The sequence below is a fragment of the Patiria miniata genome, unplaced genomic scaffold (assembly GCF_015706575.1).
Source record: "Patiria miniata isolate m_02_andy unplaced genomic scaffold, ASM1570657v1 HiC_scaffold_7, whole genome shotgun sequence".
Classification (NCBI taxonomy): Eukaryota; Metazoa; Echinodermata; class Asteroidea; order Valvatida; family Asterinidae; genus Patiria; species Patiria miniata.
In genome coordinates, this window is record NW_024037074.1 from 46,475,566 (window position 1) to 46,486,782 (window position 11,217).

The 11,217-nt window shown below is 40.3% G+C and overlaps 1 protein-coding gene across 2 annotated transcripts; it reads left to right on the forward strand.

Moving 5' to 3' along the window:
- Positions 1 to 1,923: 1,923 nt before the first annotated feature.
- On the forward strand, positions 1,924 to 10,726 carry LOC119746004 (alpha-N-acetylgalactosaminide alpha-2,6-sialyltransferase 1-like). Of its 2 annotated transcripts, XM_038222754.1 has the most exons (8): positions 1,925 to 2,063; positions 2,592 to 2,939; positions 4,270 to 4,432; positions 5,186 to 5,342; positions 6,472 to 6,580; positions 7,582 to 7,655; positions 8,833 to 8,945; positions 9,409 to 10,726. In XM_038222754.1, the coding sequence occupies exons 2-8, from the start codon at positions 2,652 to 2,654 to the stop codon at positions 9,624 to 9,626; spliced, it is 1,122 nt and encodes a 373-aa protein (XP_038078682.1). In that variant the 5' UTR covers positions 1,925 to 2,063; positions 2,592 to 2,651; the 3' UTR covers positions 9,627 to 10,726. The 2 variants fall into 2 exon arrangements, with proteins under 2 accessions (XP_038078683.1, XP_038078682.1); XM_038222755.1 differs by lacking the exon at positions 2,592 to 2,939 and having other exon boundaries at positions 1,924 to 2,063.
- The last annotated feature ends 491 nt before the right edge of the window (positions 10,727 to 11,217 follow it).

Consider the following 11,217-nt stretch of genomic DNA (forward strand, 5'->3'; position numbering starts at 1 on the left):
AAAAAAATTGGATAATGGGCCGATCCAGTAAGCCCCGCCCACTGCGCACTGGGCAAAATTAACACGTGCTCCTCTCCAATGCCACACTGCATTTTCCTGCCGCGCGCATCATACGCGCGTGCACGCATGTGCACGCATGTCGGACATAAATCACGGCTGTGATTGGTCAGAATACCATGGGGCGGTGCTTACTGGATCGGTCCATTGAATATGCTGATTTAATCATGTCTCTCTTGCTCTGTTGTGTGAGTTGTAATTCTGAATCTTTGGGGATAGTAATTTTGTATTTGGCGTCAAGTTTTAAAAGATATGTAAATTTGTGATTAAGACATATACCTTGATGAAATTGTATGCAGTAACTGATACAAGGTCCAATCAACTGATTTTGACTGTGGGTTGGTATGTTGGTTGGTTGGTTTGCTGGTTTGTTTGTTTGTTTGTTTGTTGGTGTGGGTGGGGTGTTGGGGTGTTTGTTTGTTTGTTTGTTTGAAGGAGAATTTTGTTGTGCATTCACTTAGTTTGTGAAAAAAATAGTTTTGTTTGTATAGATGCTGCTGTGAAGTGAATCACCTTTTTGTAGTTGTTCTTTGGTGGTAGTCGACTGTTAAAGAAGCAACAATGAGGAAGTTTTATAATTATCACAAAGAAAAAGTAATTTGTTACATTTTTGAAGTTTCAGCTTTTATTATGATTATCACCACAAATTTATGCTGGACACACAAGACGAAAAGGTTGCAATGCAAATGCTTCTCCAACTTTTCAGGAGTCTTGAAATAAGAACTCAAGTTCATGGTGTGTTTTATATACCATTCTTTGCCCCAAATTTTACTTTGTTAAAACGGGTACGACTATTGTAATTGACGTAATGAAAAGGACATAATCTTGTTGATTCCTATGACATGAGTGTTATATCATGATATTAAAAGCAGACTGGACAAAGAGCCGTATTAACCATTCATTCATAAATACCTCAGACAGTTTAGCTATTCCTATTGGTCGAGAGCCCGTCACGTGGCCGGTCTTAAACGGATGATAAAGACATGGCTAGCTGGTCTTAAACACTTTTCCAGTGTCACAATAAAATGTGGACTCCTAAAAATCCAGTGCCTCTTACCGTTTCATTGGTTGAACGTTCACAATCCTCACGTAGGCATGCGCAACACTACCAGCTAGTCAGAATTTTACAGTTCAAAATTCAAAACGCAACGCCCCAGGTGCGTTCTGCGCGACATCGCGCAGAACATGCCACGCGGGCGTCAATCGCCATAAAAGGGTTGTTTACATCTTACTCGCCAGCTGAACACTCCATTGTTTTGCCAGAGGGATGTTTCAAAAAGCATGAAGTGAACTTGTTGAACAAAATTGGGATTTTTTGAACGAATTATTTGATATTTTTTAACCGAAAAGGTATTTATGAATGGGAATAAATATGTGCTCGATCGGTATTTATCACTCTGTTTAAGACCACTTAGAGTCTGGGTGCTGATAATTACCCTCGCCTCCGGCTCGGGTAATTATCAGCACCCAGACTCTAAGTGGTCTTAAACAGAGTGATAAAAACCTCTCGAGCACACATTTATTCCCTTAGTATGATTTGTGTCTATTTTTAAGGCCAGACTTTAATGCCCGCCCCCCCCCCCTCCGCCTGACCACCCTCGATCGCCCCGCCCCTGACCCCACCCTGTCAAACAAAAATAATGTTAAGGTACTTCAGTGAGGCTTTATCTTAAGGTTAATGTTAACCAAATATTTTATTAAACCAAAAAAACCAAAAACAGCTACGAAAAAAAAAAAAAGGTTTGAATGAAATTTCCTGCAAACTCCGGAAAAGGGGGGGGGGGGGGGGGGGGGGGGGGTGTCAGTTCAACGCTGCTATACATGTACTTGCAGTATAAATGTTGTCAACAGATGGCGCTATTCGCAGTCGACGTGCCGTGTCACGCGTCTTTCTGCAATAAAAATGAAAACGAAACAGGTTAGACCAGACTGTCCAGCTGAACCTTTACTTTTGCTTTCTGTGGATTACAAAAAGAATGCTTTCTTTCACGGTTCTTAAAAAAGAAGTAAGTCGTCTTCCTGTGTTAAACTAAATGTAGAACGTTGAATAGTGCAGTGTGAGAGTTACTGCAGTTGGTTGTTATATTTCTCCGTGGTTGTAATGACTCATTCTTTATCATGTCGTCATGGTCGTAATCAAGTTTAATGATCTTTATAAATTATAATATAAGGGTGGGGGATGAAATAAGTGAATTAAGTGATTGACATTGCCTTCATTTCTGAGAATTTTCACAATTTTCTGAGAACAAAAGAACCAATTGTAAATAGTGGATCAAATTGTGGAAAACTTACATGGCTTCGCTATCAGAAATTTGAAATTCATGGGGGGTGGGGGGCCTAGGCCATATGTTTAAAAAATCTCTTTTTAATTGAGTTGGTCATGTCATGAGTTGATCTCTGCATTGCCATTACGTTACAATGTAGATCTTCCCTTTCCTTGCCTAAATTAATCACTATTAATACACAGAAAGGAACAGATAATTATTAAAGTTTGGAGCAGTTGTTTAATTGTCTTTGAATTTTGGCATTTTCAGGTCCTGGCTGAGAATTTGGTACATCGACAAGACGGCTAGTTTTTGGAATTAATAATAAACATGAGGTTGACTCGGTGTCTTCCGTGCAGACTTTTGCACTCGCTGTTCTCTTCTTTGCACAACTGGAAAAACACACTAATCGTGGTGTTACTCGTGAGTTTTACTGTCGTCGTCATTATGCAAAAATACTGGATGGAAGCTCGTCTTCAGCTTCTTCTAGCGTACGACTTGTCCGAATCGCCCACACGACAGCAGAGTGATTCCGTCCGAACTCAAATGTCACTGTACGTGGGAAACGAAAGCACCAACAGTGATGTCGGCAGTAGGATTGAATTTTACGAACCGTCGGTGAGAAACAGACTTCATTAATTGGAACTTTGAAGAGAATGATCAGTTTATTTAGGGTTCCAGATAAAACTTAAAAGGCAATATACAACATTTGCAAACATCAAAAACTAAACTACCAAATTATTATGAAATACCTTACTTGACAGTAAGTGAATAATAGTCTCAAGCATCCTGTGAAATCATGGCACCTGGTGTGCTGTCATTTTCAAGAAAAGTGGTATTACTGTTCAATTTCCAACGATGGTCGGCTGACCATCAATGGAAAAATACTGACTTTTTCAAACACTGCCCCCAATTTACCAAATTTAGTTGGTCCAGATTTTGTTTGCAATCGGTTAATCATCCTTGAACGGGTGCAAGCCGGCTAGTCTGGTTCCCTGACCTGACAATTCCCTGATATCTATAAACTGCTCCGTTTTGTCCAAGGTAGGGTCTGGGAACCAGAATACAAGAAAACAAATATTTTCCTTGGTTTTTCCAGTATCTACTGAACACAAAACTTTAAAAAGATTTTTGCTATAAAATACTTGCCCCCAATCCATCCATTTCTGAAAATTACTGCAAACGCAAACTGTGCATATCGCCTTTAAGGCATGGTTTTGGGAGCTAAGGACCTGATATCAAAACAAAACAAGTAAAAACCAATTGGTGAAATAAGAAAAATTCAAAAATTCACAAAAAATGTGAAGGCATTCTGTGCAAGGGGTCTGAAATTTGTTTGAATTTTTTATTTTTTTGTTTAACGGTACATGTAATATACAACTTTTGCTTTTGTGGTAATTTTCAGAAATGGATGGATTTGGGGGTTAGTATTTTATAGCCAATATTGTTACATTGACCTGTTTTGAGTTTTGTGTTCATAGATGCTGAGAAAACCAAGAAAAAAAGGCTGTTCTTGTAGTCTGGGTCCCTGACCTACTTTAGACGAAATGGATTAATTTCTAGACGGGGAATTGTCAGGTCAGGGAACCAGACTAGCTGGCTGGCACCCATTCACGGATGTGTAATTGATTGCAAACAAAATGTGGACTAACTAATTTGGGGGGAGTATTTGAAAAAATTCAGTTTCCAAAGATGGTTGGCCGACAATCGTTTGAAATAGATACAAAAATTCCACTTTTCTTGAAAATGACAACACACCAGGTGCCATGATTTCACAGGATGCTTGAGACTATCATTCACTTACAGTCAAGTGAGGTATTTCATAATAATTTGGCAGTTTTGTTTTTTGATGTTCGCAAATGTTTCATATTATTTTTAAATAGCTCTATTTATGCATCTCCTCAGGCACAATCTTTGATAACAACGTCTTTGCTTTTTGTCTTCCTAGAATTGCCCAAAGAGTATTTCTTCTTTGCCCAACTACTCGCAGTGGTTCCGGGAGAGATTTAAACCGAACATCAAGTTGTTTTTGGACAAGCTCGACGCCGACAACATCAGGAATTTGTCATTTTATGAACTGCCTTTTGGATTCAAGAACGAAAAACACGACTGTGAGTTTCCTGTGCCGTTATTCTACTGGGGGCAGTTTTCGAGAAAAAGTCAGTTTCCAAGGATGGTCGGCCGACCATCGTTGGAAATTGGTACAAAAATTCCACTTTTCTTGAAAATGACAGCACACCAGATGCCATGATTTCACATGGCATCTGGCATTGGAGAATCAGGTTGGCGTAGTGGTTCTTTCCTCGCCTTCAACCGCTGCGACTCGGGTTCGATTCCCGCCTGGGCCAATATGTGGATTGGGTTTTCAGTCCCTGCCTGATTCTGTGGGTTTTCCATAGAATATTCTTCTGGGGTTTCCCTCCCACCTCTAAAACTGTAACTTCTTCTCATTGTCTTCTCTCTACAGGTTTCTTCAGGCTTGCGAGCTACAGTGCCTTGGGCACTTTTGTTGAATCCTTGGTTTCATTACCAAAAATAAATAATATTCTCTTTTTTTTAAGAGGGGAAGGATTTTTTTTTTGGGGGGGGGGCGTCGTTTCATGTCAACTTATCACAAAATGATAAAGATTGCAAATGTCGACGAAACAGTGTGCATTGGCCAATTAGACAACAATTTTAAGTCATGTGACCACAGTGGCTCAGTCAAACTCGGTCACATTCACTGTGAGATATGTACACAAACCAAAAGTGGGCGGGGCCCATTAATAGTTGAGGAGCCCACAGTGTGCGCTGCAGGAAAATATGATAAGATTTTTTTTAGACTTTAAGATCTTTGCTAATTGCCTTTTTTTCCTCTGTTTCAGTTATGAAAAGCTTATTACTTCACAATAACTTCAAGAATCCGTCGTTGAGTTTGAGACGGGAGAAGCAGTGCATCAGCTGCGCGGTGGTGGGCTCCGGTGGGATCTTGAACGGGTCTCGCGCTGGCAGGGAAATCGATGCCCATGATTTGGTGTTCAGGTAGGTCTTAAGATGAGGGAAGTCTCTCGTGTGCCCGTTCACTGATTCTTCTTTACAGGTTGCTGAATCCTCCAAAATTCCTCCACTGAGCAATAAACCAAATTGTACGTAGGAGGGTTTTGGAGGTTCTCGGGAGTTAGGATTTAATAGGGTTGGGTTTTTAGGATGGCTTTAGTTCCCACTTCCTCCACCTTCCAACCAATCCTTGCCTGCCCCCTCCCCCTACCCTGAAAAAAAAAACCACTGGTGCAGTGGTACATCCATACACCTTGCACCATAGGACCCATGACATGAATTTTACTTGGAAACATATTTTGTGCAACGTTCTGTTCCTGTGAAATGTATGAAAACTATTTGGGATACCTTTTTGGTTACGTTCATTAAAAAGTGCACTTCGTTAAACATTTTCAAATTCCCATGCTTTACTTGACAACTCAGGGTGCTGTAATGTGTGATGTCCTTCCAGGAAGACACTGTTCAGTTTGGGGGTTTTCTGTTCAAATCGTGAACCCAGAATTTGCTCATTGAAAACACTTGTGAGAAAGGCTTGCTCACTGGCTTATACTGCCATGTACTTGCACAACAAGAATCACTAAGGGAAAGAACATTAACGACAGAAAGATCCAAAATTCCAGCAACTTTATGTGCTGAAATAGCTGTAACATTAAGGTTTCTGGCCGGAATGACATCAAAGCTTATTAGCACATGAATATGGAAATTCAGCCTTAGCATAAAAACCTAAAAAGCACCAAAATACCCTAAAAAATGGCGAAACAAAAATTGTAAATGACGTTATATGGGACACAAAGGTTCATTTTGTAAGGATAGCATTTAAAGAAATTACTGCATGGCCCTTTAAAAGGGTTGGGTTTTTAGGATGGTTTTAGTGAAAGCTTCCTCCCCCTTCCAACCAATCCTTACCTGCCCCGCCCACCCCCGAAAAAAAAAAACCACTGGTGCAGTGGTACTTTCATACACCTTACCACTGGCTCCAGTGTGCATTCAATAGCAATGAACATATGCCTCCTTCAAAATGGAAATTCTTTGAATAATTATCAGTTAGTATTCAAACGACGCAACCCAGGATGAATTGTGTTTACCGCGACTGGAAATGTTTATTTTGCCTCAGGTTGAATGCAGCAGTAACCTATGGCAAGCATGCTGAGGATGTCGGACGACGGACTGATTTCTACATGTTCTTTCCGGAGTCTGCCCATCTGTACGGCTTCATGGACAAAGTAAGGGTTTTTGTGTCGCCTAAACGAAGTTTTGGGAGACCCCAATTAGCCTTAAATTCTGTATGACCGTAGCCCCGTATGTATGTTAAAGTTTTGATTCAGTATTGAAAAAAAAAAATGCAAAACCTCTACATGCTTTCGTGGATTTTGACGAAACTTGGATGTAGTGACCCTTGGGTGGGAAGACACAATTCTTCATCAGATTACCGAGGTCAAAGGTCATGTAAGGGTCATTAGAGGTCACTGTTCAAGTATGCTTCAAATGTGCAGAATTTGATGGATTTTAATGTTACTTGGATGTGATCCTTGGGTTGGGGTTCATCACACTTCTTCTGAAATTGGAGGTCAAAGGTCCTGTAGGGGTAATTTGAGGTCATTTAAAAGGCACAAGATTTGACTTTTTTAGAAAATCAAAACATAGGGATCGACCGCAGAAAAACGAACAATTAAAACATTTAAAATTTTGTCCACCGATCACATTTAAGGTACGTTATATTTCAGTAAAATGAAACCATGTCGTATCTTGAAATCGATATCAGAATAATCCCATAAGTCTCCAGAGCAGCCAAGTAGAAGGCAGGGCAAGACTATAAACTCTTGACATTATAAAGCATTTCGTTTTAACATTGGAAGCAAAAGGTCTTTAAATAAAGGTTATGATAATTGCCTGTTATCATGGTTATGAGAGTATTCTGATGTGTTTTTTAGATATGTGAATTGTTTTCTTCTTGCTGAAATATCAATTACATTCATGTGATCCACAGACAATATTATAAAACTGTTTGTGTTTTAAAAGTCCATAACTTGAAAAGTACATGAGCGATATGAGTTATTCTTTTACTTAAATATAGCTCATTAATTGGGCTTTTACATCCTAGATCTTGAACACGCTACATGCGCAACTTCTTTAAAAAAACGGGGGCGCTATTTGGGTTTTTTTTTTTTTTTTCTCACCCTGTATTTGTTGAGTGCTACAACTTTGTTTCTTTCTTTTCCCACAGAATGTGACACTTTTATACACCATGTACAAGACATTTGATGTGGAGTATGCAGCTGAAATCCTCAACATTAACAGGTTTGTTGTGATGGCTTAAAGAAAGTTGAAGGCACCATTTTTCATTGAGGTATAAACATAAAACTGTGCTTAGCATGAAAATAGTTTTTAACCCTTTGAGCAGGGGCGCCGTGAAAAAAATCTCATTGTTTTCCAAATATGGTCATAATTTTTTTTCTCAATGGGCCAATAAGGCCAAGCTTCCATGTAATACTCACCCCTACTATACACCACAAGCCTGTAGACTCCCATTGGCCAGACCCTAGCCACTCCGGAGTAAGGGGTGTTGAAAGACAGAAGCCAAGATGGCGCCCAATGCCTTTGTGCAGTAATGGGAGATCTTAGTGGCCAACCCCTAAGTGCCGCCGATCCCTTGGTGTCAACCCCTCATGCCGCCAGGAGCCCAGACAGGTTGTAAACAATCCCTGGCCATGTGAATGAACTATATCTTGTGCATGTACAGGCATGCCAGGGTTATTGACCTAGAAACACGTAATGTGATAAAATTCTCATGGTGGTTCCACCGCGTAAATTTTTTGGGCTTGAAGCTTAAAGGATTAAGCAAAAACAGCAGTTAATCAGCAGAGCCTACTGCTGAGCAACATTTTGGTCAAGTCCTTACAGATGCCCATCATAAGTCATCAATACCAAAGGCAACCCATATAAATGAACCATCACAAAGACATTCCGCTGTTATTTATTATTCATCCACTCTCATATTGTGTCCAGACGTGTGAATTGACGAGAGATGTACTAACGATGGGGATGAGACGTGTGTTCTAGTGGTTACGGTTCGTGACTCATGATCAGAGGGTCAGGAGTTCGAATCCAGCTGCTGGTCATATGTTGTGTCCTTGGGCAAGCCACTTCACCCCACTTGCCTCTCTCCACCCAGGAGTTTAAACAGGCACCAGTGTTAGCAGGGGAGTAACCTGCGATGGACTGGCATCCCATCCGGGGGGAATAGAAATATTCTCAGCCGTTTCATGCCAAGGAAACCGGAGATAAATTGGCTTAATTAGCCACATTGGCTCGTGACAGACTTTACCACCATTTACTTGCTTGTGATGGGCTTGTTATGTAGACTTGTGATGGAGTCGACTACAACAGTGTAACTCAATAACCAAATTTCTACATGATTCCTGAATTTCGTTTGAGTAGGGCCGTCATATTCTCCTCTATTTATGTATCTCCTCAGGCAAAGGAAAAGCCAAAAGGCCGACCCCGAACGCCTGAAAATCATCCATCCAGATTTCTTCCGTTACGTCTTTGCCAAGTTTTTAGATGCAAAATCCATGAAGCCAACAACAGGTGAGCCAAAAAACTTTGATTTAAAGTTTAAAAAAAATAACCCAAATGAACAGAGGGTGTGTTTTAATTCATGTTCCAACATGTTTCCCTGGCTGTATTAGGTCTAATGTCTTCATTTTTTGTAAAACTGGGTAGCCAATTCAGTGGAATCCAGTGGTCTCCCATGGGGCCCAGTAAAGAGAAGATATGGTGAAGAAATTACAGTTTTAGATGTGGGGGAAAACCCCAGAAGGATATAATGAGGAAAACGCACAGAATCAAGTGGGGCTAGAAAACCCAATCCGCATATCGGCCCAGGCAGGAATCGAACCCAGGAACAGGAATTGGCAACCTCTTGGTGGGGCACAGCATTAGGAATTGCCCCTATTGGGTAGAATTTTGTGCACTCTGAGACTTGCTTTATTAGACTTGGGTGTTTTGTTTTGTTTTTTCTTGAAATTAATACAATGTATCACCTTTTCAGGCGCTGTAGTGGTGATGCTCGCCGTCCACCTTTGTGATTCTGTGACCATCTATGGGTTCGGGTACGATCCCAAATTCTCTATGCATTACTACGACAGCGCGTTTATAAAGCGCACCTACCGGTCCACGTGGACGCACGACGTGGAAAACGAAAAGAAGCTGTGGGATACTCTTCACAACGAGGGGGTCATCCGGTTTTTCAAACGGGATGTTGTGTGAGAGATGGTGAAGGGAAAGGGGACAGGGTCATCGCACTTTACAGTATAAAAATATTATACAAAAAAATGTAGTATTAAAAATAAAGTCACAATCTTGGGCCCAATTTCTTGGCTCTGCTTACCGTTACTGAAAAATCCCTGTACTTTTTCAGAAAATTCCGTGCGTATGGTAAGCGTATTTCAGACGTTTCGTTCGTACCCCCGCCCTGCAAACAGGGCACTGGTATTAAGTGCTGATGAGCTTCACAGAATCTTGTGAAGGAAGTACAGATTGACCTTCGCATGCAGCTAGCGCGCGCTACGCATGATGGGCACCGGAAGCTAGTTCGTGGGACGCGTTCTACGTCACAGGTCACGCAAATCTATCCAATGAGAGCTCAAATGACGTCAGCCCTGACCAGCGTCCTGTTTGCAGGGCGGGGGTATGAGTGAATTCACGCGTAAGCAAGGAAATTTTTGCTTCTGCGCATGCGTATATCTTGTAACTAAGGATCCTGTGTTTATGGCAAATTAAGGGTTAGCACAATATTTTTCCACTTGCCCGGTAAGCAGAAACTTTGTGGTCGTAAGCACAGAATTCTGTGTTTAGCAGAGCCAAGAAAGTGGGCCCTGGACTGAAGTATTTGAACGGGGATCAAAATAACTGAATTCTAACCAATTTTTGAATTCAAAATGTGCTAAGATTTGAAGACTTTTTTTGTGGGGGATTAAAGGGTATTCTGTAGAAAAGAATAAATATTTAGATATTTTTAATCAAAATAATGAAATTGTGTGCTAATTTACTAAACGGAACAGTTTATTTCAAAATGTACAATTTTGGTCACTTTCAATTTGGAAAATGTCTGCACGCCTGCATGAATTCTGTCGGTATTGCCTGTTTATACTTTTCTTATGTATTTCTCCTTGACTGCAAAATACTGATTTCTATAATGTGACATGGCAAATGTATGCATCAATTTTAAAAGGACTATATAAGAGTATTTATATTGTTGTGACGTTTTCTCAAGGGGAAATTCTTTCATTGTATAGTTTTGAACGAATAGAAAACAGGGTATGATAGTGCCTTTGCATGTTACACTTGAAAAGTACCTGCACAATTTACCAGACAGGTTTTATGTCTTTCTTTCTTTTTTAAGAGATGTCTGCATGCAATTCTCAAATGCTAGCTAAATCCAACGTACATATATTTTGTTACTCAATTAACCCAGCTATGCACGCATACATTATGTGCCAAGTTGTCCTTTCAGTCAAATATATCAAGTGACTGTTTTCATCTGTTAAGAATTCCCAGCCTACATAAAGCAGGATTGACTGGTTTGGACTGTTTTTAAAAGGAACTTGATACAGCTTTGGAAAAAACATGTTGCAACCTGACGCCATTTCAGTGGTTGTGTATAAAAATCTATGGAGAGTCAAGAACATTTTTTAAGTATTTCCTAACAAAATTGGAAATGCTTCTCATTCCCAGATTCGGGTCTTATCATTTTTGCAATGACTGACTTTCATTGAGATGAAGAAAAAAGTGGCGTCAGGTTGCAACATTTCCCCCAGCTTTGCTTTGACTATGGGTGATTGATAAGCCAGCTGTGCCC